The following is a 27,998-nucleotide window of genomic DNA, read 5'->3' on the forward strand; positions in this document are numbered from 1 at the left end:
AAAAAACACTTATATTTTTTATTGCATCAATAAATTTGTATATATTTTGAAAAATTTTATACAAATATAAATCTGATATAAATATAAAATTTTTTATTATAATTGTTTTATTTACAAGTAAATTGAAATATAATAATAACAAAAATAACTTAATAATAAAAAAAGTAGACTTATAAAAATTACTAAACATTATAAATGGCCTAATTCATATAGTTTCTTTTTTTATTTTATATATAATTAAAATATTTTTAATTAAATATAATTTCATCTTAATTAAGTAAATAAATTAAACAAATATATAATATATAAAATTTAATTATTTAATATAATTGTATTTAAATATTTGTTGTTATACGACTCAATATGTAATATTTTATTATTTAAATAATGTAAAAGTTATAAATTTAAGGAATTTTTTCATATAAAAATAATGCTTTTAATATTAATTTCTAACATAATTAATAATATTAGTTTATAACATTGTATAATACTTAAATTTAGAAATCAAATTGTTTTCTTTTTAAATGTTTATTCTAATTGGAGAGAATATTGTTCGTTATTATCGAAAAAACGGAAGTTATTCGATGTTAGTGACAGAATAATGCAAAAACGTACCGGAAATTCTTTTGGATATTTAGATATAACCAATCAGGAATGGTATCTTGCTTATAGTGAATTAATCTTAGGACCAATAGAATATTCGCATGAATATAGTTTATAGAGTTAACGATAGGTGGTGCTATAACACTGGTGAACAAACTGGAGGCAAGACGCGTCAGTTCACAGACGACCTCCGTTCCGTCGGATGTGAGGAAAATTTTTTGTCTGTAAAATTATCGGGTTCTCTTATTGAGACTCGTAATTTCGTGGTTTTTCGAGGAGTGAATTTGTAATCATGAAAAGTGTAAGAATGTGCGAAGTCGGCTAAAATCAATAAAAACAGGAATAAGTCGAAGACAAGTGAGTATAATTCAGAGCTAATGACTTTTTTTTGCTTCTTTTCTGGAACGGGCGTCGCATATCATTGATAATTTCGCAGTTTATCGTGCTTTCATTAACATCAGAATCTTTTTTGTTTCTGTATATTGTAGAATTGAATAAGTCCGTGAGAAAAATTTATAAATTTATTAGGTCGTCATCGGCAAGATGAAAAGAGAGGTTATAAAGACAGAAACTGTTCTGCACCTGCCATCATGAGACGATTTCTGTGAAGTATCGAATTGTTGTCTCTCGTTTCTTCTTTCAATAATGTATACATTAAGAATACTTCAAAATTTGCGAATATATTGAAGAAATGTTGTGACAATATTCAATAGATCAGTTATATTTCATCAGTTATAATTGTTTGTATTGAAAAAATACGAACTATATACACTACAACGTTATGTTCTATCGCAGATATTATTTGACAGGTGATGGAATATTTCTCTTATTACAAATTATGTATCGCGAAATTTAAAAATAATAGTTAACTCTTGATTTATCATAATAATGGGCGAAAATAATATATCGTTTATTTATTTTCCTATAATTTTATCTTTAGAAAAGCTAATATTAATTCGAAAATATCATTTCGATTATTCATAATGTTTCTAACCGTTTTTCATTCTAGACCTGAAAGTAGCAAAAATCATTTCCGTACGATGTACACGATTGTCGTTTGTTTCGCGCTTTTTTTCGTATACTCGTTGCAAGGTTATTCGGAACAGAACACATTCGTCTAGTATTCTTAATCGTGTGTACACCTCTTATTATAAACGGAGTTTATTAGTGAGTGTTACGTGACAGACAATTTGTTTAAATAAATTAGTGGAAATACGAATAACCATGCTTTTAATTTTTAATGCATATGGAAAATCAGACAGGTAGGTCAAATAACGTGAATTAGATTTCGAGAAGATTCGTGAATTCTTTTTCGCTTTCGATAATTATATATTCATAATAGTAATAGCAATTGCATGTGATTATGAAATTAAACGATTCAGTAATTCATAATATTATATCTAGAATCATGTTGCATTATCATAATTAGAAAGTATTCTAGAGAATTGAGAATCTGTTCGATAAAATATTTGCGGATAGACAATCAAAACTGAATTCATGCAAGGTTCTTTAAGTATGAGATCTATTTTTTATAGTTTATTACAATACTCATAACAGAAAATCTAATTCTTTTTTTTATATTTCATATTATCGGATAAATTTCGTTTTTTTTTTCCAATTTCATGATATAATGAATTAAAAGCGAATATTTTTATCATATTTTTTTATTTAATAGAATTACATTTAAATCACATGAAAATTATATACGATAAACAAGAGTATTATAAATTTTTGTGATCATTAGAGAATAATTTATAATCTAAGAAACATTAATTGTTCTTTCTTTTTATCGATGACGCATCGATAAGTTAAAAATTATTTCTTATCTTTTATAAACGACAATCAAGATATTTCGCCACAATTACATGGAAGCCTATTTATTATAATGATAACAAAAAGGCACAAACAAAGGGATCAAACAAAAAAATTAAAGATTCTAAAAGATTTGAGATTTCAAAACTACACGCAGTTCTTATCGTATCGTTTTAAATTAAAATCGCACCTTTTTTTTAAGTATATAAATATTTTAATATATTTATTTGCTACATATAAACCCTTTATTTTCATTTTCAATCTATTCAAGGTTGCTTGTTTCACGGAAACTTGATTTCGTTATAAATCGTGTTAAACTTGCTTTTCACTCTTCATTAACGAACTATGAGTCTGAGAGTACAAAGTTTTATTCACTCATAGTCGTTATTGTTTCTCTCGAATCAATTATTACTTAGACAATTCAATGAGTTTTCATACTCGTAAGTTTTCATAGCATATCTTGAAAGCACTATTTTCATTCGTAATCACTTATCTTTGAATTATCTATACATATTTATCATAATAAATTATAGCTTAATTAATTATCTTTGAGGAGCGTATCTAAGAAATTTATTGCTTTGATTTATAGATTGACAAATAATTAAAAGCTTTAAAGAAAAATAGTAAAAGTGACTTGGTAATTTTAATTTGAGAAGATTAGATTTTACATTTTAAATTTATACCAACATATCAAATGATTTTTATAAAAAATAAAATTAAAATATAGTTTGAATACAAAGTAGAAATAAAATAAACAAAAGTGTTCATTTTAACGATAATTTTAAAAGTAAAGTTAAGAGATATGATAATTGATAAAAATATTTTTTTAAGGATATAAATGCATTTAAAAATAAAATTCTCGAGTCCATCTGCAAAAAATACACTGGAGAATAATTAAAAAGTTCAAAATATAAACGATACAATTTCAATTATCGCAATTTTATGAGTTTATTAAATATAATCTTTTTACAAAATAATTGCAAATAATATTTGATATTTATGTAACGCCTAAAAACATTTTAATTTAAATTAAAAAAAAATTTATTGAAAAAAATTAAAATTATTAAAATTTCTATTCTTCAAGCAAGACAAAAATCAAGAATAATTATTTTTTATATAATTTCTTCAATTTCTTTTTCCATAGCTTTATCCTCAAATGTACGAATAACATCTTAATGTTTTTATTTCTTTCATAATGACATATAGTAGCGTATACGTAGTGTGTGCAGTGTGAATGGTCGGAACGATTGACGAAAGAATCATCGAGGGCCGTTAATTATTCGTAGCAATGTAGGAGCTCGCAACTCGGTCTCTCGCCTCGAGCAACTGGAGGGCTGCGGTCACCTACTTCGCAGCTTGTAACTCGACTCCAGGAAGAGCGAGTTCATTTTCGCTTGCTCGCGTTCCCAGCCGCAATTAGCGTTTTCAAAACAATTGCCGTTGTGCAGAGCGATGTCTGACGTCCAACGTCGACGACTGGCCGTCCGTCCGTCGATTCTACTATAGGTTTCGAAGTCGCGTGAACGTGCCTATTGAAAATGTCGATAAAGGTTCAGTGACATTCGTTCGCGAACGTTCACCCGCGAACGCTACTATGTATTTGTTCGATGTTGCTTTTCGCTCCTGTTAGTTCGCTCTTTTACCGATAGGTCGTTTGTCGCCGATGTCGTTGGTAAATATGTCGCTTAGGTTATGATTAGATTGCGGATTTTTGTGCAAATATGTATTTTTCGTATTACGTGTGTTTTGCATATTTTGCACGCGAGTGATTTATCGTATATCGAGCGAAATAGGTATTGACACGTATAATAATTAGATCTTTCGTAATAAGAAGACGTAGTTGATTCAATATTTAAATATTGTGATAGCAAAGAATGGAAAAGTAAAAAAAAATGGTGTAATAGTTAATAATACTTTAGAAAATAGTGTGGTGTGACATTGAAGCAAATTTAATCATGTAATTTAAAACATCAATTTATGACTTTGGAAAAATTATTTTTATGTATATCATAAGACAAATTATGATAAGTGAATATGATAAGTAATATAATTATTTTACAAATGTAATTTAATAATTTAATATTCTTTGTGAATATATATATATATATATATGTTAAATAACTTGGAATATATTTTACATTTGCATAAAAATTCGCATTCTAATTATATTACTTTTTTCCGATTAATATGCATGAATATTTAACATCATTTCGATATTATATTTTTTTTTACAAATTGTCATAATTGGATTAAGGATTTCATTATATAATTTTCATCAACATTCGAGGCGTTAAACGATAAATAACCTGGACTATACATAACATCAGAATCGACATTAACCAAGCACGTGTTTATTCTCAAAGAATTCCAGAAGCAAACAACGGACCAAACTGTCCCTCTTTATAGTTCCGTCATAAAAGTTTCCAGATCCATGACTCTCGAATTATCCCCGTCAATATCGTTAAACGGTCGAACACGTGTTACGAATACGGGGGTGTAATAGTCGTGGGTGAAACGCGGCTACGATTCCTCCTAGTTTTTGTTATCAATAAGATACTCAATTTTATTTAATTTGCAGTCTCGACGACGAGGATGGCGTGCACGAATAATTGCCGTTTCTGAGCGTCGAATAAGGATCGCAGAAGGTCACGTCCGTGTGAGAAAGCGAGACAAAGTGAGCAGAGATGTCGCTGAAACTTCGAACAAGATCCGCCCAGCCGGCTTCAAGTGTTCAGCTTCGTCGCTCGAAATTGACCAAGCTCTAAAACGAATCTACGAATAAATATATATATATTATATATAAAAGAAAACCGGATCGTTTGACGATTTAATAAAAGAGAAAGGAAAAAACGGGAGAAAAAGAGGAGGATCTGAAAAGAGAACTGCCTTTTTTTTGTAGCAGAATAGAAAACGTTAAGAGATATTTTGGTAAAGAGTAAACGTAATTAGTGAAAATAGTAGCGGCGCTAGTTGCTGTCTGCGAAAGAGCCACGTTAAATGGTCGCATTTAGTGCACAATTTCCGCTTTGCTCGCGTGTCCCGTATACCGTATACCGTGTTCTCCGCTCGAAGAAATCATCGAGGATTTTCAAGTAAGAAGCTGGAGAATCGCGGACGTTCTCCGGTCCCATTTTATCCACGAGTAAGCGAGTCGCGGTCAAAGTGAAGTGTCTCGGTCTTAGTGAGATGGCCTTCATGATGAAGAAGAAGAAGTACAAATTCTCAGTGGAGGTGGACCTCGAGGAGCTCACCGCGGTGCCATTTGTGAACGCAGTGCTGTTCGCTAAGCTCAGACTCCTCGACGGTGGATCCTTCGTCGATCATTCGACCAGGTATGTCAATTTTTTTTATCTTTTCGAGAATCTCATTTCCATTTGCAGAAAATATTCTTCTGAATATTTTCTGAAACTTTTAGAAAAATTTTATCCTCGAGTGTATTTGCATCTTTGTTTTTTTTTTATTCGCGTAAAATAACGTTCTTTGCGATCGTTCTTTGAAAAGGAACTCGACTATCGCGTTAAAAGGAAAAAGTTTAGCGACAACAATCGTGATACGTTGATTTATTTATCATTTGCATACTGTTCATAGACCCGCGAATACTATATTCGTGGGACATAATGTCATAGCTGAGGAGAAGAACGATGTCTATATTTAGCGTGGCTCACACATTGAATTTTTTAATTCACCATATAATAACGATCGCGTGTCTATACAGGTTTACGGCTCGTTAAAATTACTTTTTCAACCAGACCCGTGGTGTAATTACTCTCCGGTTTATAAGAGACGCTTGTTTTACGCGAGAACGAAAGTTCTTCCAAAGTGTTTCGTGTGCGTTCTCGCTTTATTTTTTTTTTTGCAAACTTCATTTTCATGCTCAACGATGACGCCGTACAATTCATTTCTAAAAAAAGAAAGAAAAAAAAACAGAAAAGAAGAAAAAACTCTTCATTTTTCTTTTATTCTCTCTCTCTCTCTCTCTCTCTCTCTCTCTCTCTCTCTCTCTCTCTCTCTCTCTCTCTCTCTCTCCATATGATAACTTCGTTATACTACTCAAGAGCGTAAATGGTTGAAATTTAATGAGCAGATAAATAATTATCACGAAACAAATGTGTTGAACCGGTTGAACGCGCGTTGACTTCTCGCTCTGGTGAACGAAGCGTTTTACGACACGATGAATTAGACGTTTACATTCGCCACGAAGAAACTCGCGTACATCCGCTAAATTATTTAGTTCCTCGTGAAAAGATATCACCGGATACGTGTCTGAAACTCGTTCAAACTTGGATTTTACGCTCGCCGCTTGTGAATGAAACATATCTCATAGACGTGGATTAACAGCCCTCTAAAGTGAACCATATCATCTGATTCAATAAGATTTCGCCAAGATTCTTTCGTTATCATTCTGTTATCGTTGATTTACTCTGGTACAAATATAAAAGAAGCTGAGCCACGAGATTGGTGTTGCATAAGAATCATGATGTTTCCCTTTCTAAAAGGTTTATTATTTTCTTCGAAATAGCTTTCTTTGGCGGAGGCGTTGTTCTCGGTATGTTTTCTACTTGAAATTACTTTCAATTAGTCGGTTACAATCTCCTGGATATTATTCCCCCTTGTTTTCTAAAATGGCAATTCTTGGGATAACTTTTAAATTTTGGAAAGAGAGAAAAAAATCATACAAATTTTAAATCAAGCAAATTGTGCTAGAATAGCGGAAATTTAAATTAAATTCAACATAATTTCGAAGTTTCTTAAATATAGATATCGATATATTATTGGCATTTCTTCGTTTCGTTAATAATAGAAGGCTGGAATAATAAACGAATGACATTTTGGATCTGCTTCTATTTATTACTTCCTAGTAAGGCAAGAATATAATGTATGTTATTTATGTAGTCGGTTCAAAGAGTTAAAACGTGCCGACGCTTACAATTTGCCCACGCCCACAAAACTCTAAATTTGTTCTGCAAATTCTATACAATGATTCATAAACGCATGACTATAGTTTAGAATCTACTAATCACGCTAAAATAATAATAATAAAAAAAAAACATATATCTTAGTTTCGCAAGTTATAGATAGTTCAGAAGAAAATAAAAAAAAAAAAAAAATAAGTAAAAATTTCCTACGTGCATAAACATATTGGTTTTACATTATCATTGGTTTTCGAGTTATAAATGAGTTAAAAGAAACGTGTAAGATATCTCTACGTATTATTTTATCTTTATTTTAAAGATTCTTATTATATATATGTATACAATTTTAACTGCACATGTGAATAAAAAGTGTTTGTATGCTGTTTCGTGTATTACATAAAGTGGTAAAAATAAGTTGAAGGAATAAAAAAAAGAGAAAACAAAGTGTAAAGTTTAGAAGAAAAAAAGCAATTTATATTATATCTTATCAGGTAACATTTTTTCAGACTTTAAAATTTTTTTTTGTCCCACAATTTTTCAATAGAATATTTATTCAAATACGCTCGGTGTTATAAATAATAACGAAGTTGGTGAATATTTATGAAAATAAATGCATTAATGATCGATAATCCCATATAATGTCCCCGGGACTCGTGATAAGCGTTTGAATAAAAGAGATCAAATTTAATTCTCATCGACGCGATACGTTTCGAGGAAAATTCGAACGATAACATCTTCGATCGAGCTTTTCCACGCGCTTATTTTTTTTCTTCCTCTCTTTCTCGTTCCATTCGTTGGAACGTGCCTCGACTATCCGAAGAACCCACGCGTTCCACTTTTGCACCGCGAATCGAGAATTTCGCAGGAATTTTCCTATTTCGTCCACGCGGTTCCACGAAGCCTTCCATGTTATTTCGAGGTTCCCGTTCGAAATACACTATTCATGAGCATCTGGAAACTTTCTTCGACTTGTATCTATTATTTGAATTTTATCGAACCGTTCAAATTAACATATTGTGGATCGATTTTATGGATCTTGTATCACTACGTACGTAAATTATTGAAATATAAGCGAATTTGCTTGCAATATATATCGTATGCAAAAATCATAATTATCAGAAGATGCGCAAATTTTTATTCTAATAAATCATCATCATAACAATGCGGAACATACGCCACGGGATGTTAATAATGAACGAAAGAAAGATTTTTTTTATTTATTATTCGTTATTTTACCAAGTTAATCGGAATTAAAATTTATGTAATTTCGTTATAGTTCATTATCTGCTGTAATGTACCAATGATACTTAGGTAAAATTAAATACATGATTCACATGTTATAATTTTATTATATTAACTTATATAATTTAATTATGTACTGCAATATATTGGTGATACGTAGTTAGAAAATGATTCATCAGTTTTATATATGATAAATTACTCATCGATGATTTGTTAATGATAAATTTAATTTTGGCAGAATCTTATCAATTTGGAAAGATTTTTTTATCAAATAAATATAATTAGAATTTATATATTATCACGTACAGTAGCAATAATATAAAAGCGTAATAATAAATAACATATGCATATACATTAAATTTTTAAATAATTAAATCTTGCAATTATATAATTTATATACTTGCCACTGTACATATAGATAGTTAATAAATTTTCTCATTATAAGGATAATATCATAAATTAATTTTAACGTATCGTGATATTTTTGAAATAATCCAATTCGATGCGTTCGTAATTAAAATACATACACATCAAAATATATAATACGTGTCTCGTACAAGCTATAGTGTACGCATCTGTGTGACGAGCGTCATACATGCGCGGTAATTTTCGAAGCAGCTGTGGAACGTTTTGGATCGCGATCGATCCGATTTCGAGGAAGAAGTGTCGATAAATTTTCGTAGAAAACCACCGGGTACCTGTGCGCGCTACGCGTTGGCATCTGGTCAGGTATTAAAAGCAACAGTTGGCCGATATCATTACATTGTTTTCTCCACATGTGTCTAACAATAGATCGATTCGTGGATCGTTAATTCGTTCGATTAACTCGATTATTAACGGGACGAGAAGAAAGGCGATGAGAGAAAATAAGAAGGAATCGCGCTTTAACCCGATGATTCTATTTATACGTGTGATCTATTGAACAAGGTATACCTCATCTTGTTGTTTCTCTCGCAGCATAGAAAAAGCCATACAATAATATGTATGATAATTAAAAGAAATATTTAAACGTTTGATTCTCATATTATTGTTCATCGATGTGCAAAGGTTTTCTCGTAAGGAAATTTGCTTAATCTAAAAAATTTTATTTACTTTAATGAGTTATAAGCGATTTAAGTTAGATGAAGCGAGATAGGAACAGAGTGTAACGCCACTAGTGCAATGAAGACAGAGCGGTCTCATTCTCTCTATCTTCAATCGCTTGTAACTTGATAAATAAGCTTTGTATATCAACTTTTATATTTATTTTGGTATTTAGAACCGATCATATAAATCTCACAAATATATTAACAGATAAACCTTTTATAGCCCTTTTATATTATATACACAAAAATTCTCATCAATTTTCAATCGAATCAAACGAATTTTCTACAAGAAAAGGTATCCCTCGCTATATCAGGCACACTATTCGATTGTGTTTCATCTTCCATTATCGATTCAACCGTATATTTCACTGGATCTGGATTTCTTAGTATTTACATTTAGTCCGCGTTATGCACGATATCGTATGCTTCCTTCGAACATAATATAACGTTCCAACGTGTGTAAGTACAAGATGCACGCGACATAAATTCCAGCTACCGGTTTCAACTGACATATTTCGTTGGTAGTCGTAGTCAACACCGGATGTGTGTCTCGGTTAATGCGAACACTTGATATTTAAATTGGATAGATTTATTTTTTTTAATTCTTCTGTTTTTTTTTTTTATTTAGGTTATTAAATTATACGCGCTGTAATTATTTGAAATATTAGAGAGAACTGTATTAAATCGTTTATCGTAATTGGGTCAAACGTTTGTAACATCCTATTTGATGAGATATGAATGAAATAGCAACTCGTTTCATTTGCTCAAACAAATCGATATCAATATAAGAGATCATTTGTAAAAGTAATGGATTTAGAGGAAAAGACGATTAATTGATGATCATCGTTGAAAATTATGCGTTTTCTTTTTAAACGAATTGCTAATTTTATTTTAGCTGGATAGGTAAAAGATAGTTCGCAAATTAGAAAATTCATTTTTTTATTTCCTGATATCGATAATATTATAATTCTTTTTTTGTTTTATTAGTCACTGATAGTATTTTCTATTATTAGCTTGAATTTCGCGATTATATGGCTTACATTTCGCGTGCAGCGATGATTTTAACGACTAAGTTACGTGTAAAACAGAATGTTTCGCAATTTTTTTAAAAAGATAATGAAATTTCAAAATCATTGAGATACTGGAGAATTGCATCATTATCTCAACGATCTCTTAAAATACTTTTTAATTAACATTATTTATAAATTCATTATTCTTTTAAAAGATCGTAAAACATCTTTTCCCACTTGTAACGATTATTGGAAACAAATTTATTAAAAACTGTTACCATATGTGAACGTACATCGATGATTATAAAATTTAAACTAATAGCAAAGAACAATTATACGATATTATGCAATTCGATAGAAAAAATTGTCAATATGGGAATCAGGATCAATAAGAAATGAATATATTTCTATTATTTTAATTATTCTGAAACAGTTGCTACATCTATTTAACAAAACATGTTGAGGATTCTGAAGAGTAAGATTTTCAATTTTGATCGCATTCCTTTGTAAATTTTTGAGACTCTTTTTTTAAAGAACGTGGTCTATTTTTACAGACATTATATCCTGTCTTTTCTAAACTTGCGATATGATATATATATATATATACCTATAACACGTAGGCGTAGTAAATTTATTAGTAGAGCATTTTGAAACGAGCATCTGGAGACTAAAAGGAAGGGAATTCCTTATTACCCTCGACGATGTGTTTACTGCACCATAGGCGCCTGCTTCAAGAGACACATGGCAACTTTGTTCGAAACTTTAAATGAGAAAAGTAAATCTGAGATGAGAATTCTACTCTTTGAAGCCATTAATTCCAGAAGACGTTGTATCTACGAAAGTTCATATAACATAAAAGTCGATATCTATAAATCCTTTTTTGAATTATTAAATATAACTTGAAGAAATTTATCTCCCGAAAAGTTAAATCTGCAAATACATTTATTTAAATATTTTTAAAATTTAATATAAAATTATCGATATCCAAACAAATAATAATTGTTCACAGTTCGATATTTCACAATATATAGATTACTTATTCATCTAGCTAAGAATATCGTAAACGAGACGTCCTTACAATTTTCCAACTTTTCTCGATAAACTTCTTTTTTTAATAACCAACACTGAACCCGTATTAATCAATAATTTATATCAACCTCAATATATATATATACATTCGATCTCTCTTATTTCTTTTCAAAAAAGAAAAAAAACGAATCGAAAGAGACTGTATAAACGAGAAATTAGCACAGTCCACGATGCTACTACGGAAAGAAGGGAAAAGTTGGGGGCTGCATTATCATCCTGAAACTTCGCCACGTTAATCCCTTTGGCACGGGATTTTAAATCGATGCGAATGGTGATTTCGTGGAAACGAAATCAGCGAGGAAAATGAGTCACGTATAGAGAGAGGGGTATATTGTTCTCGATTGCAAGTTTTCGGACCTTCTTCCCTTTTGTCCCTCGCTCGTGACGCCTTGGAGAATACCGGAAGCCGGCTGGACCGTTGCCAGAATGGCATCCCCCCTCCACCCATTTTTATTATTTCCCGATTGGTATTTCCATTCACTTGGATCCGGTTTTTTCCCCTCCACGGCCGTAAAGTCGCCGCGGAGAAGCTTTGGAAATTTATCGCGAGTACTGATTTTTTACCCGTGAACTCTGCCCTTTTCCGCCGCGGAGACTGGTCGACGCCAACCGATACCAGAGCTGGAGGCTCGTTTAATTAAACGACCACGCAGTTCTTTTTTTCTTCTGCTTCTTTTTTCGTAGATAAGTTTAATCGCGGCAATCGCTGGCTGGCCTCGTAATTAGTCAATTCTTCGGCATTCGTCTTTGAAGCTCGAAACTTAACATCGGGACTGTTTGTTTCGATCTTCAACGATGGGGGTAACGAAAGAATATTGGATAAAGATATAATTCGATTTATTTGTAATAATTTTTGTTTATTTTGTAAATGAAATTGCTGCTGTTACAGCGTTAAATGTGCTGGTCTTTCTAAATTTAACAGAAACTACATGTCTCTGTTGAAAATCGCACGACCTTCCGTTAAATTTCTCTCGTCAGATCGAAGAGAGAGATCTTCCCGTGCGCGACCTTCCAGTGAAAGGACCTTCGAGAAACAACTATATTGCTGAATTTCTGGTTATCGATCGATCAGCTTTAAGTTCTTTCCAATGATTTCCTATACTGACGATTGAAGAAACGAATTGATCAGATATATGCATGTTTCCAGTCTTTTCTTTTTTTTTTTCATTTGTTCTTCTCGTTTTCCTTGATAAGAATTTCTCGTGGAAATTATGTAAAGAATTTTCTGAATTTCTCGAACATCGATCTCAAGGAAATCCACGATAATTTAATATTTGACGAATAAAATTTGCGTGATAACAATCGTGATTTAAAAATTAATTAAATGAATTCGCTTTATAATAATCTATAATATTGAAAGGAAAAAAATAAGGATAATTTTATATCAAGTATGAATGATGTAATAGATAAAAAAAACTTGGCATTACAAGAAAAATATACAATGGTTAGATATAATGGATGCTTTTTTGTAGTACGTAGATCGTAATTTAATATCAAATTTTCGATGATTGTTCGATCTTTGTACGAAAAATGATACGTGTACTCTTTGATGTGTCTATAGACACATGGTATATAGATATATCCGTGAAAAAGTTATTATAGGAGAAACACGATTCCTTCGGATCTATGTCAGTGAGAACGATTTAAGTTTCTACGAGATTTCTCTTTCACGTAGTCCTTTTGACTTTGTTCGAAGATGTATCTCTTGGTTCATCTACAGATAACTCGTAACAAATTAGAAGCACAAGTGCTGCGTTTGAAGCAATATATTGCTTAATCTAGAAGCAAATTATTATTTCAAATTAAATACAGCAATCCACTAATTTTTCTAATAATATGAAATCTAAACTCCAATGTCATTTCATATCAGACAAAAATTTCATAATTAAGTGTTAACAAGGATTTCGCAATGTTCATTCCTTGCCCCTATTATTATCTTAATTTTCTTTTTCAACAAAATTTCCATAATTTTTTATTAGATTTCGTAAACTTTCGTCCACCTATTTCTACATTATTTTTTTAACAGTGTCATAATTAGTAGCAAAGATTTCGCAACTATCATTCCAGTTTAAACATCATTTCTATAACATAAATTTTCATAATTATTAACTAAGGTTTCGTAACTTTCACTTCTCTCAATTCCACTAATGACCTCAATCGCCATTTTTTTAAACACTTTTTTTAAAACTTTCAGAAATTATTTAACGAGAATTTCGCAACTTTCATATCCCCAATTTCAATGTTTTATTTTTCCAACAAAGAAATTTTCATAATTATTAACAAGTGTGATTCCAATAAATTTCCATCGCAAATTCTCACAAATTATCTCACAAGTTTACATATTTTATTACAACTTTCTCCAGTCCCCATTGTAACCTTTTAAATATTATTTCTCTGACAAAACTTTAACAATATTTATCCAATTGATTAAGATTAATCTCCAAGCTGTAAAGTATATATACGGTCACGTGGAGGGAAGTGCAACAAACGAATCGCAAGTGGGCCGTGCGATTCACCCTCGCAGGGTGAGGGAGCGCGTGCAATCAGATCGAGATAAGCGTTTCGATTTAACGTGAAAGGCAGCTACCTTGAACCATGACCTTCCGTGAAATCGGCCGCTGGAATAAAGGGCTGGAAATAGAGCGTCCACGAGGATCGGGAGACAAGATTGGGCGGGGGTGGGTGTAAAATGGATTGCGCGCGTGGGAGACAGCGCGAAGTTCGCATGAATCTCGTGAGAAAGGGTTGAAACACGAGTTCTCGCGTGGCAAGGATATGGGTTTTGTTATTAATGCATTCGCCGTGACGCTAATAAATTCTTCTTCTCCTGAGATCGAATTTAGTTATATAAATCTTTTTGAATCAAAGAAACAAAGTTTCTTTACAAATTACGGATTTTTCTCTCATAATAAAAGATATATATATATATATTAGAAATGAGTAGAAATGAAAGAATTATCATCCAGGATATCGATATCGACAAATTAGAAATCGCAAAGAAGTTTGTATTTTCATCTCGATCGACTTCAATCGATCAATCTTCGTACATCATCGACTAACGGATTCGAAAGCCTCCCCCTCCTCCTCCTGCTCCTCGAAAGAAAAGCGACAGTAAGAAACCTCGAAGGAGAAAACGCGCCACCGCTTAGAACATCGTTAGAAAGTTAATTCCCGTCCCGGATTCGCGAGGCGCGAAAATCGAAAGAGAAAAGTTGGAGGAGGAAAAGAAATCCTGGAGGGGAGGCGTGCGAAATCCCCGGCGGAGAGAAAGGGAGGGAAAGGAGGAGGGGCGAGTTGGGGCGGAGAGAAGGAGAAAAGCAGACGAGGGCACGGCGATAATGGACAATGTCCTGTCGTCCGGTGTGCCCCGGTCATGGAAGCGAGTGACCATCGTCGAGGACCTGACACCGCTTCAATGTGTCGTGATGAGGAAACACCCGATTACAACGCTTGGCATGGAGAGAGAGAGAGAGAGAGGCATGGAATATATTTCTGCGTGTATCCACGGGAACGATTATGTCGATACTCCGCCGCGCCATTGGCTCGTATAACCGTGCGCATATCTGGCTTAGGAAGGGGGTAGAGCCGTGGGGAGATACGAGGAGGGATCCTGCGTGTCATCGAGATGCTCACCCTGATTTTTATCGACTCGAGGGGTCACGTTACAGAAGTGTCTTCGGACGTGTTCCGCCGCTTTAATCGTTCTCACGTACCGTGCACACCGCTTCCTGACCAAGATCGACGTTTATATTTAGGATCGGATACGATCGGGGGTTGAAGCATTAGTCTTTCGATCGCGAGATAGTTTTCGATCAACTTGGTTTGATTACGATTTGATTATTGATAATCATGGCGAAAGTATAATTTGTTTTAAGGAAATTAGAAGATCTTCTGATAGATATTCTCTTTGTTTCATTAGTTTGTTCGAATATTCGTTCGGCAATTTGTGGATTGTCAAGTTCTTTTGCACTCACTTTATGGTCTTAGAGTTATTTATGTTAACGTAATTACGGATCTCTTGGGATGGACTTTTAATTTTATTTAATTCAAAGACAATCAACTAATTAATTCTGTGATAGAATTATACATTTTTTAATTTCCCTTAATTGTCTTATACATTATGTGAATATTAGAGTTTTCAAACCTTCTCAAAACGAAGGTATTTTATAGAAATTTATCATTGGAGATCAAATCCAATTTTATATCGTTTTGATAACGAGTGTCGACGAATATCCACCAAAATTCCACGCGACGTAATACCAGTCAAACCAGTTTGTAAGTCGAGCAAAAATTACACGGTCGAAACCCCCCGGATCCGGGATGGTCCAGCCCTTGGAATGTTCTTTCTCGCGACATAAATTCCGGATACGAGTCGCGTGCAGCTGACAGTGGTGGCATTAAGCGAAAAAACCAAACTGGCCTGCATATATTTTGTATACATTTATATACATTTCGCGAATTGTCAAGAACACTCTATTCAGTTTTTTGTATGCCAATTATTCGAGAGATAAAACCAAAAACCGTTTATAGTATTATATAAGCTCATTCACACGGCGGCTACTTTCCGTCCAGAATGAGATTTTAAGAGAATATTCATTTATTTCTACAAAAGAAAATAAAATTTTTCCAATACAGTTCCTGTGGTTCCACCTTTAAAACGGTTACTTTCTGAAACAACTCGTCACACTGATTTCATCCTCGAATTATCTAATGCTTGACGACACGATCGTGTGGCCGGGAACATTAATCATAACGATCGTAACAATCAACAGTGGTAACTATCGGTGACACTGTCCTCAGGAAATCACGTGCCCCTTGCACGGGCTAAGTGTCATAGTCAGAAGAGAATCCGTTTCGCGTGGGTGGTCCGTTCGATCGTTTGAAATTCCGCGATGCTCGCGCATGCGCGAACGTCCCAGCCAATCCAATCCCGCCTTTCCTCTCGCACTCTTTCCATCTTTCTCGCTTCTTCCTCTTCATTCAGCTTTTCTACGGAGACACTATTTCGACGAGTGGAGAGAAAAAGAGACGGAGAGAGAGAGAGAGAGGAAAGGAAAAAAGAAAGAAGCGTGGGTGGGACACGTTAGCCTACATTTCTCGCCATTTCGCAGAATCACGCGAGAACTGAAACACCGTGGTCCGGGGAACTTTGTGTTCGGTGGCCGAGTTGGCAGGAGATTTCATCGAGGTGGACCTCGATCGATCCGCTCGCCCCGAAGAACGACTTCGAGCCAAAGAAGAACCGTTGTCCGAAACCGGCTCGGCTTTTCTTTTGCATCATTTTTTATCGATCTCGTTTAGATGGCCATCTACATTTGTTACGTCACTGTTGTATCATCGTATCGAAGTTGGGCATTAACGCGGGGAGGAAACGTTGCTTCGTTTTCTATCAAAATATGATTTGAAGATTTACCGTTTTTTCCCCTCGTATCGAATTGACGCGTTATCCAACTAACGTTGTTATCGACTAATGAAGAATGAATCTCGTCGTGTTTGTAATAGAAAAATAATATATGATGCAAATAACCATTTATAAAGCTGCTTTATAACGTTGTTTTATCGGACAGTTGCAAACGATGGTTGAGGCCGTTAACCATTTGTTACACGATGAAAGCTTTTGAAAGGGACTAAAAATAGAAATGAATCAGTTTTATAAAAGTTTTTTCTACAAAATATAGAGAAAGTAAAGTGGAATTCTATTAACAAGGAATAAAACATCTTAGAATATGAGAAATTGTGTCATCGTTGAAAATTTTCAGAAAATTTGGAAGACACACCGATAAGTTTTAAGCAGATATTATTAAAAACTAATTATGGTACAGAATTTTGATTTTTTCGTTTCTCCGACAGATGTACAGCGTTGATATAAGATAAAATTATAAATCGTTGCACCATATAATAACACTGGATGATATTCAATGACGATATAATACGAGTTTAAACCCACCTTAATGCGTAATATAATATCGCGTTCTTGAATTTTTCATTCTCAATGATAAATGGCCAGAGAAGTAGACATGAAACAACTCTGAAGAGAACTCTGAAATCGTTTTAAGAACTTATATATTACACTTTATTTTACGAATGTGTAAAATAAAATATAACTGTTAACATTCGTTAAAAATTTACGATTTATAATAAATATTTTATCAATGTTTTCGATATAAAAAGGCAAATTGGATATTTACGATGAACTGCAACTTCAACATATGAATTAATAAAGCTTTCTAGAGAGAGGATATAATAATCCAATAATTGTCGAGTAAAAGTATAATATTCCATGTTGGAACAAGCGACCTTGCTTTCAATAAAATCGTAAACTTTAGAAATCTTGTTAAACATTCTGTCATTCTTTCATCTGAAACGATCTGATACTCACCTTGCTCACATTAACATAATATAAAACTGGATTTTCTTCAGAGAAGGAAATCGCCAGTCAACGCGCGTCCTTCATTTCCACCGAGCTCGGCCTGTTCTGTTCCTGTATTTAATCGCTCATTAAATCCTTCACCGCATTTCAAATGTGCGTTTCCTGCACGAGTATATGGATTTCCAACCAGAGTATTCCAGTGAAATCCATCTTTTCATCATTATTAAACGTGCACATCAGATATCCCCACGACTTTTTCTTCTTCTCTTTTGTCCTCCGCGTCTCTGTCGGAAGAGCGAGAAGCTTCGGGGCAGAACTTGTTACCCCACTTTTTCTTCGACTTTCCTTCTTTTTTTTTTTCTTTCTCCTATTTTCCTTTTCCACGGTTGATGATTTTGTTTCTCCTTCGAGTTTTATTCGTTTCACGAAATTCGCTGCTTTGTTGTTGTCGGAGGAAGTTGGTTTAATATCTCCATTTCTCGAAACTCGTCACATCCGGTTTGAAACAACGATTGCATCTAGAAAACGTTTGTTACTCGTTTCTTTAAAAGTTGGCTTTATGGAAATTGACCAGATATGTTAATAATTTCGTATCAATTTCTCGTAAGTGGTTTGACCAGTGATACAATTAATTTTGATTTTGATTTGATCTCGTTTCGTTTTTTCGAAATTTCTTTTCCAATCGTTTCGAATCGTTTTTTTATAAATGATGATATTATCATTTTGTTCGGCGAAATATTTTAAGATAATTTTAGAAAGATATAATTTATTTGGAAATTATTTCATGAGTGATCATTTATTTTCCAAGAACCTCTAGAGATATAAATTTTAAAAAATGAAGAATTATTGTATTTAATATCTAATCAATTTGATAATCTTTTTCTACGATAAAAAATCAAAATTAATATAAATCACGACAAATGTGTTAAAATGTTATTAGATTTTTATAAATAATGTTTAATACTTATGATATCAATAATTTTACGTTTACTAATATTTTTTAATTATTTGTTCCTTTTTTAAACAAATACCAAATTATCCTACACGTTATTATAAAAATGTTACTAAAAATTGTTATGTTAAGAATTATAGCATACCATTTTAAAATTTAGCTAAATTTAAAATATCGCCAAATCCAAAAAGATAAGGAAACACTGATAATGAAAGAAACTTTAATTTAACCAAAAATATAAGCTACGTAATTATAAACATCCTGTTTTGATAAAATAACTGGATTATTTTTATCCAGATTGATTAAACGAGTTCCAATTATCTCCTTTCTCTTCCTCCATTATATAGTTCAACCACTGAAATTACCACTTTTCCTATAACTTTTTTCAAGAAACAGAATTAATACCTTGTTGAAATCAAGTTACTTGTTCGTAAAAGTTTCATCCTTCGATAGTTTTCTCGTTAAAAGAAGAACTCGGTTATGCAATTTTCCTCGGCGATGCCGCAAGGTTGGAAAATCGGAATGCAAAAACAAAGTGTGTGAATGCAAAGATCTAGAAGCCATCATTGAAACTCAGTTTCCGGAAAAATATTCCTCCTATTTTGAATATTCATCGGATGCATCGTTTGATTCAAAGAAACAAAGTTCAATTTAAACTTATAATTAAATTTAATTTGTTACGATTGTATCATTATTTTCATTATTATTCTCACTTTATTTTTATACATCTTAATTCTTTTCATTATCGACGGTATACGATCAATACTTGAATAAATTAACATCATTATAATAATAAATAAAATGTGTTATATTAAGAAACATATGAAAGTATCATTCATGAAATAACGAGAATTCGAGATCGCCATTAAAACAAGAATAAATTCAATTCGATTAAATAAAAAACCAATTGATTTCTCTGCAATGAATTATTATATACGAATCATCCTTTACATGGATTCTTTCGAATGAAATAGCAAAACGGAATTTCGGAATTTCGAATGTTCTCACCTCTCACTTCAATCTATTTATCGAAAGTATAATTTTTATCCTATCCTATACGAGAAGAAATAAATCTCGTTTATTACACTATTATTTTAATCAATTTCATCCATCTGGACCATCGATTTCCATATCGAATACATAACCACGACGATCTATTCGAAATAACCGCATCGTTATAGGTTGGCTCGTGTTTATTCAAGTTTGAATGAACTCGTTCCGCGAACTGCTTCGCTTTCCTTTATCTCAGAGCTCACCCTTCATTTTGCTCTTGCGCGTGCTTCAGCCTCGAGCTCCTCGAGCCGCTCGAGCAAAACTCACGAATTCGACACCGACAAAACGAAACTCAGCCCCCTCCTCTCACGTTTATGCCTTCTTGCAAATATTTCTTCCTCTTTTGCATATTTTCATTTGATGCCACTTTTTCCCTCTCCTTCTTCAAATCCTTCCGCAAACTTTTGCGTTCCCTTTTATCTTTATCTTTTTTCTGTTTCTTTTACTCGGAATTTCCCCCGCGTTTCCACATTTCCGCCGTTCCACGGGCGTCTCGCGTTCCCAATTTCCGCTCGCATTTCCAAAATTCCTCCTTCCCACGAAACGCTTCCTCCTTGCATGGATTTCTGATCAGATATTAGAAGGGCAGGAACGAATAGAAGGTTATGTCAGGAACGAGAAGTCAGGGTCGTCAAAGTGCAAGGTTGAGTTTCGTTTTTTGAGACATTATTATTGTCTAAACATTTTTTGATAATAATCAAATACGGGTGAGATATAGTTCTTGGGAATTTGATTATAAATTACTTAACCTAATCTAATTGATAATTGATCTCGTCTTTTATTATCAAAAAAAAAAAAAAATACAATAAATGTCTAGAGTATAAATTTGGATTGTATGTGTAATCAATATCTAGATTTCTGATAAAAAGAGATAATCTAATCTTTTTTTAACAATCTAATTTAGCCTATTTTTATCTAATCTAATTTAATTTACGTAAATTAACACGTAATCTTATCGATATCGTCTCTATTTGTACTATAAAAAATTACAACAAAGTTTTTAAGAAAGATTACAATAATTAGATTGCAATAAATTCGATCTTCAAATTCATCATCTCGTAAAAAAACGATCTCTCCTTCTCCTCCTTAAGAGAACAACCTAACCTCTTTTAAGAATAATAAATTTTAAATCAACCTTGGTTTTCTCAAGTTTTTTTTTCAGGACCTCTGGCATTTCCGTATATTTATCCCTTCCTCATATTTATAAAATTCTTGCAACCTACACAATATCCTGCTTATACGTTTTTCGTTTAATCAAGTAGCCAGGAGCCAGGAACGAAAATTAACCACATCAAGAACGATGGTCAAGGCCGTGAGTTCAGCCAAAGTGCAATGCCAAATAATTACAGGGTCAGAAGGATTTTCATTGTCCGACCTTGGCCGAGTCTCTGTTCGCCTATGCTCCCGGATACGGATGTTCGTTGTCCACGTGTTGGCTCGTCCTTGACAGAAATTCTCGTGGAAATTAATTCTCAACTCCTGTCGCGCTTCCTTTCGTGAACTAAGGAGCTTATTTTCGAAGAAAGAACTACTACGAATAAACCGTGACGGAATCGTATAGAGGATATTTTCGAGGGTAAAGAAGAGAGGGAGAAAGAAACACGGCGATATTCGAGAATTGTTCTCAACGCCGAAACACGAGGTTGAATCGCTTTGAAGCCGACGCGACGCCCGAACTTCCTCGTGGACGTCTGTAAAAAGGGTTATTTGTTTCACGGGCGTCCCCACTCGCAGGGACGTAGTCAGCCGCGCCAAGACCCGATGCCAATACAGCGCTTGGACCGCGTGAATTTCCAGCATCGATTGCTTAACCTTGACCGATACTAACCTATGTTCGTCCGACATTCGTGCGACATTCGAAACGAAACGAATTTGCTCGTGTGCACCGGATTGTCTTTCGTGGTTTTTGGATTTTGCAGATGAAGATAAAACGTTTGGATTTAATTTCTTCGAAAATTTGATATCGAAAATGGAATGTAAGGTAAGAAGTACAAATTTTGTTTTCTCTGAAGTTTTTTTGATTTGAAAACTAATCTATATTGTAGTTTTGATTGATTTTTATTATATTTTATGTTTAATAACTAATGAGTCTTTTGAAGTTTCTTTCTTCTTCTAGAATTTATTTCGACGTAATAAAAATTGACACAAGAAAGCAAGATTTGAAAGAGTATTTAGAAAGAGGATATAATATTAGTTTTTAATAAATTTATCAATTCTAGTTTAATAAATAAATATGAGATAATTGACACGATAGAATTACTTTAAATATTAAAAAGTGTACTATGTATATAATAACAAAATGTCGAATCTTGCTTGATAATTTCATTTATTTTATTAATTTATATACAGTTTATACAATCGCCATTAGATTGCAGCACTTGACACTATATCTTCGGAATTAGACACGAAAGCGAAATGACCTAACCTTATTCTATCACTGGACACAAGTGAAGTTGTTCGAAACTCGAAGATTCCTATCGAATATCGATACATCGATAGTTCCAATCGTTTTCTCTAAATGACATTCTCTCGAACGTCATATAGTCCAATTCGACGAATAGATTCGAACAAAAGGTTATTAATAATAACGATCGCGTGTTCAGCGTTGATCGACGCGGTCAGTGCTCGATTGCAATTTCAATTTCTCGGCCAGTGCGCAAACATAAAGCTTCCATATATGTATATACACACGATCGAACCTACGACGAACTTGACGAACCCAGCCGCGAGAAATCTCTCTTTGAGAATCATCAAAATCATCAACTGTGCTAGATATTGTTTAGCCAACAGTGGAGAAACTTATCGATTAGTCGGTGGCACACGCACATGTGTATACACGGTGTGATTTCAAGTGTTGGTGGGTGGCCCCTTCCTTCCGTTTGACTCCTATGCATCCCTTTCGTTGGGTCGTATGCGTACCGAGCGCAAACCCATCCAGACGGCAGATAACGAGTTTTCTTCCACGAAAAGAGTTTCCAATAACGATCTCAGTTGGAAAGTTAACGGACCGTCTATTTTGCTGCTTCTACAAACGAAACTGGAACATTTTTCGGCCTATTCCTCTTCGAACTCTTCACTAATATATCGGAAAACGTCTTCTATCTTTTTTTTCTCTCGATCGATCCAGATTAATTTGAAGATAAGTACATAATACGAGATATAAGTAATATTCGAATAAAGTATATACAGAATGTTTAAAGTAGGGAAAAGATTTAAGGTTGAAGCTTATTTTAAAATTGTGGGTAATTTAATTTTGCACTAGATGAAGCAAGAAAGAGAGAAAGAAAAACAAAGTATGGCGGAGATGAAACTCTATTACTAACCTAAAAATATATGTTATACATAGAAAAGTAAAGTTAAGATATTATTATAAAGATAATTTGATATAATTATAATGTACAATTATGTTTCTATCTGAAATAGAAATTAATATTAATTTTTATAATTTTGCATGTTTAATTATTGTAAGAACAAAAAAAACTTATCTCGATTTAATTTGCTGATAATTTTAATTAACGAATATCTTTAAATTCCAAATTTTATATTTATTTTAATCTCGAAAATTATCTTTTAAATTTTCTCCCCATTTTTCTTATTTCTTCTTTCATCTTATATGCAGATAAAAGTTTCTTAAAAGTTCATACAATACGTTATGAAATAATTATCTTATTTAAATATTATATTTTAAATAAAATTTAATTACCAATCTACAATTGGAAATATAAGCTTAATCTATATTATCCAGTTTTGGCAATGATTCTATAGTTTATGACATTTTAATTCTTGCATCTTTTTTAGGTTATGTAAAAATCAAAGAGTTGACAAGTCGTGGGAAGAAGCCACGTTATTCGTTGAAAATAAAAAAAAAAGAAAAAGAAAAGAAAAAGAAAAGAAAAGAAGAATAACACATATGGTATGCAGCTTGCTAGATCTTTTTTCGACTTGTCTCAACAAAGAATTAAAAATGAAATGATAAATAGAGCTAAAACGATCGATCGATGAGAAACATCGATATCGAACAAAAATAAGTCGTTGTCGATAAAATTTACTAGGATAGATTTCGCATTTTTAAATTTCAAATTTTCTCGTTTCTGAATGAAATGGATGTTTGAAACTTACTTGGTCTAGTACTTCCATGGAAATGGATTATGTATTAAGGTCGATATCATAAATCGGGGTAACTTTCCGGGACACGTTGACTTTGCGAATTTGCTAATACCAATTAGGAATTAACCTAGATGATTCTTGGATGGAGAAATTGGGGGAAATGATCATCGAATTATTCTGGTTTAAAGCAATGGTTCTCAAATGAACTGCGATTTAAAAAATCACGAAGGATATTGCTAGTATCGTTTTTAGTTACTAATAATTTTTTAATAACTTAATGAATTTTAGTTATAGTATATATTCGTTGACATATAGTATAAGTATACATATTTGAGAAACTTCATTTTTGTTTCATCTTTTCGAAATAAACGAAGATGAAAAATGACCATGCACTTCAGGGAATTGAGAGCTCATCTGGTACCGGTTCGTTTTATGGAATTGAAACGCTTCCTCGTCTTTTCGCCATATAGCTCGATATACATTTAAAAATATATATGTATATATTTTTATATATATGCTAGAAAATGTTTATTTAATCCTTTGGGGCATACGTCATTTCCAGAATAGTGATTCTCACATTGGATATGTTATACCTATAGATATATGAGAAAAATTTACTTTGTATATATCATTTTCTGATAAAAATGATTTTTTTTAACATATGAAATAAGTGATTAATTTTAATATTTATTTTTATATTAAAATAATATAATATAATATAAATAGATTACATATGTTTATTCAAATTTCAATTTTTATGAATGTATCATACAGATTTCATAATATATATTTTATTTTAGGTAATTTATCAGGGAATTGCTAAATTGAAAATTGAATAAGATCTACATAGTTACTTTCTTATTTTTTATCTATAATAATTAGAATCAATGAAAAAATTAAAAGAAAAACAATATCATTACTATAATAATTGAATATATAAAATAATAATCTCTAAACAATATTATCCAAACATAAATTGCTATGAATAAATCTGAATATTGTTTATCGTCCACGAAGCATTGTAAAGATAAATTTTACTTAGAAGACATGTGATTCTTGTATCACCTGCCATGTACAAGTTCAAGAACGTGAACCTGCAGAAGGAAAAGCAGCATGATTAATGAAAACGATAATTCCATTACGTAAACGTCACTGTCTTGTCTTCCATCATCGACGAACATTCGGGGAACGTCAATAACGTCGCATTATTGAAACCGCGACGCGGTTTCGATTATCTGTCGTCTCGCGTGTACCATAATGTTTCACATTCTCGTGAATTCTCGTCGAGAAAACACGGCTAGCCGGTGTTTAAATGAAAATGAGAAAGCTATTTTCGGTGCGTTTTGCTTGCGTGCCATGTCCATCCTCGCCGGTTTCGTGTTTTGTTCTTTCCATTTCCTGTGCACGATTTAACCGAATTGTACATTGCATACTGTTACTCTCCATTTCGAGCGACTATTCTCCGCTCGAAACAAGAGATATTCAGTGTCTATGATACGTTGTATATGGACTGCATTATAGCGTTTAGGATACTCCACGCGAATTCTGGAATCTATAAGTAGAATGCATATAGAGTGTCCCGGATAAAATGATTGGCTGCAGATTTGAGAAATAATTTTGAACAAAAAAAAATGTTTTATCCATCATATGATTATTTAAAATTGTGTGACAATATCATGATAATTTATATAAAGAAAGAAATATAAGATTTTTCATAATGATATTCTAAATATGTTAGTGAAATTTATCGGTTTTTATCTGGAACACATTATATATACATATGCAGAGAGCTATACTGAAGTATTCTGCAAAAATACGCGTGTATCTCTTGGTCACAGAGTTTATTAAAAAATAGTAGTCGTTATGCTAATATTCTCGTGTGTTCTCTTGCTTTTGTAACATCTATGGGGAGAGTATTTTTAGATTTACAGCTGGCACGACTGGTAGCCTTCTTCATCAATTAAAAATAACAAACATTTTTCATCTAATTGTATGGATTTTTTTTTCTTTAAATAGAAACGTTCATCATGAAAATAATTTAACGCTATTTTTAAGAAAATGAATAATTAAACTCTACATTTCAAATATTACATATAAGGATTGAAACAGTTATAGAAAATAAAGTTTTGACTCATGTTTTAGTTTCAATACTACAAAATCGATATTAGGTTGATTATAGTTATTTAATTAATAATAATTATTTACCGGTACTTGATTTACAAATTTTGTATAGAAATAAGTTTTGAAGATAAAATTTTATATAATAAAAAATAAACTTCCGTTGTCGATTATTAATTTCTTTGTTTTAAAATTACATCAAGATTTCGTATTATTAATTCTAATCTAGTTCTGTCACCAAAACTCGATAGATACTGTTTAGAATTTTTCAAGAAGTTTCGTCTCAGCTTTGCTGAAAACTCCGACTCTTATACTTGTTGCATTTCATAAGCTGTCTCATTCGTCTTCTCGATTATGTCTGAATTATTCCTCACTTATTATTCGAAGATAAACTTCATGATAAATGATTAAATTGAAATCAAGTAGAAATAAATTTTTTCAAAAGTGTTTGCTCAGCGAAAAATTTTATCGACGTTTCAACATTTTAATTACAAAAAATTATTAATATATTAATCGTGATTGATATGTCGATTCTTGGAAATAAAGTAATAAATAGCTCTTCGCGAAGAATAAAAACGAATAATAATCAAGAATTGAAGATAAATCTACGACAAATTATTAATTTCGAGTTTTTAATAATTGATAATATAGGATACATGTAAAAATAAATCGAAAATATAGAAAGAATTTTTTTTTCTCGAACGTTCGAGAAAAATAAAATTAAATATCTGTAGTGAAAAAATAATCATTTTTTAAATTCAATTTCCTCGATAACGTGTCTTTAGATGAAAAAATTTTGTTTTATATTTTCCATTTATTTTCGCAGATAGAATAACCCTTTTTTCAATTATCTCTTTGTATTTAGTAAAAAATAAATCAAAACTAACTTGGAAAATTTTAAAATTCGATTTCTTCGAAAAACAAGACTTTGGATAGATAATTATTTTTCCATATTTTGATAGAAGAATTATCATTTCTTTATCGCAGTTAACTAAACACCCAGTATATCGCAAATCCTTCATCAAAAATGAGAAACGAACGAGTGTCCTCATTGACCACCTTCTTGAGCTGTCTTACTTTGATCGTTCTTAACGACGCATAATTAAAAAGAGCGAAATCGTTCCTCGAATCGCGCTTGAAACGTGATGAAACGAGTTAAACTTTACCGAGTTTCGAAGAAAGCGTTTAATTAATCACGATGACCGTATGTACCGTGGCCGTTCGAGTTTCGTTTTATCGGTCTTGCATAACGCATTACGTGCTGTAACGAACACGTAACGAAACGTATTCGAACAGGTTCTCTTCCCCTCAACACCTTTGAGTCTTGGAGATTTTTACTCGAAGAGAATTCATAAGAAAACAAATCGAATTTGTAGATCTAATTGTAAATTTAATGCGAAACATTATAAGGATTTTCTGTTGGGTTTTTAGTTGACTTATTTAATTATATTTTTTTTACATTTCTATGTATTTATTTCTATATATTTTTTTCTATATTTTTCTATATATTATATTTTTATATAATTTTTTATATTTAATATTTAACAAAATTGTGATATTATCTATTTACAATAAATGCAATGCATACATTATTTGAAAAAATTTCAAGCAAGTATATTTGCACATACAATATCTGTAATAAAC

General features: G+C 32.2%; 1 protein-coding gene across 5 annotated transcripts in view; it reads left to right on the plus strand.

Moving 5' to 3' along the window:
• Positions 1-741: 741 nt before the first annotated feature.
• Positions 742-27,998, plus strand: part of LOC107997090 (early estrogen-induced gene 1 protein) — a 65,843-nt gene continuing 38,586 nt past the window's right edge. For 3 of the 5 annotated variants that reach the window (XM_017055488.3, XM_062072190.1, XM_062072193.1), the window contains exons 1-2: positions 742-960; positions 4,994-5,747. In XM_017055488.3, the coding sequence (XP_016910977.1) occupies positions 5,602-5,747 (146 nt within the window). In that variant the 5' untranslated portion in view covers positions 742-960; positions 4,994-5,601. The remainder of the gene's footprint in view (positions 961-4,993; positions 5,748-27,998) is intronic. The other 2 variants (XM_062072191.1, XM_062072195.1) reach the window with 1 other exon arrangement.

This window comes from Apis cerana, linkage group LG3 (assembly GCF_029169275.1).
Source record: "Apis cerana isolate GH-2021 linkage group LG3, AcerK_1.0, whole genome shotgun sequence".
Taxonomy (NCBI): Eukaryota; Metazoa; Arthropoda; class Insecta; order Hymenoptera; family Apidae; genus Apis; species Apis cerana.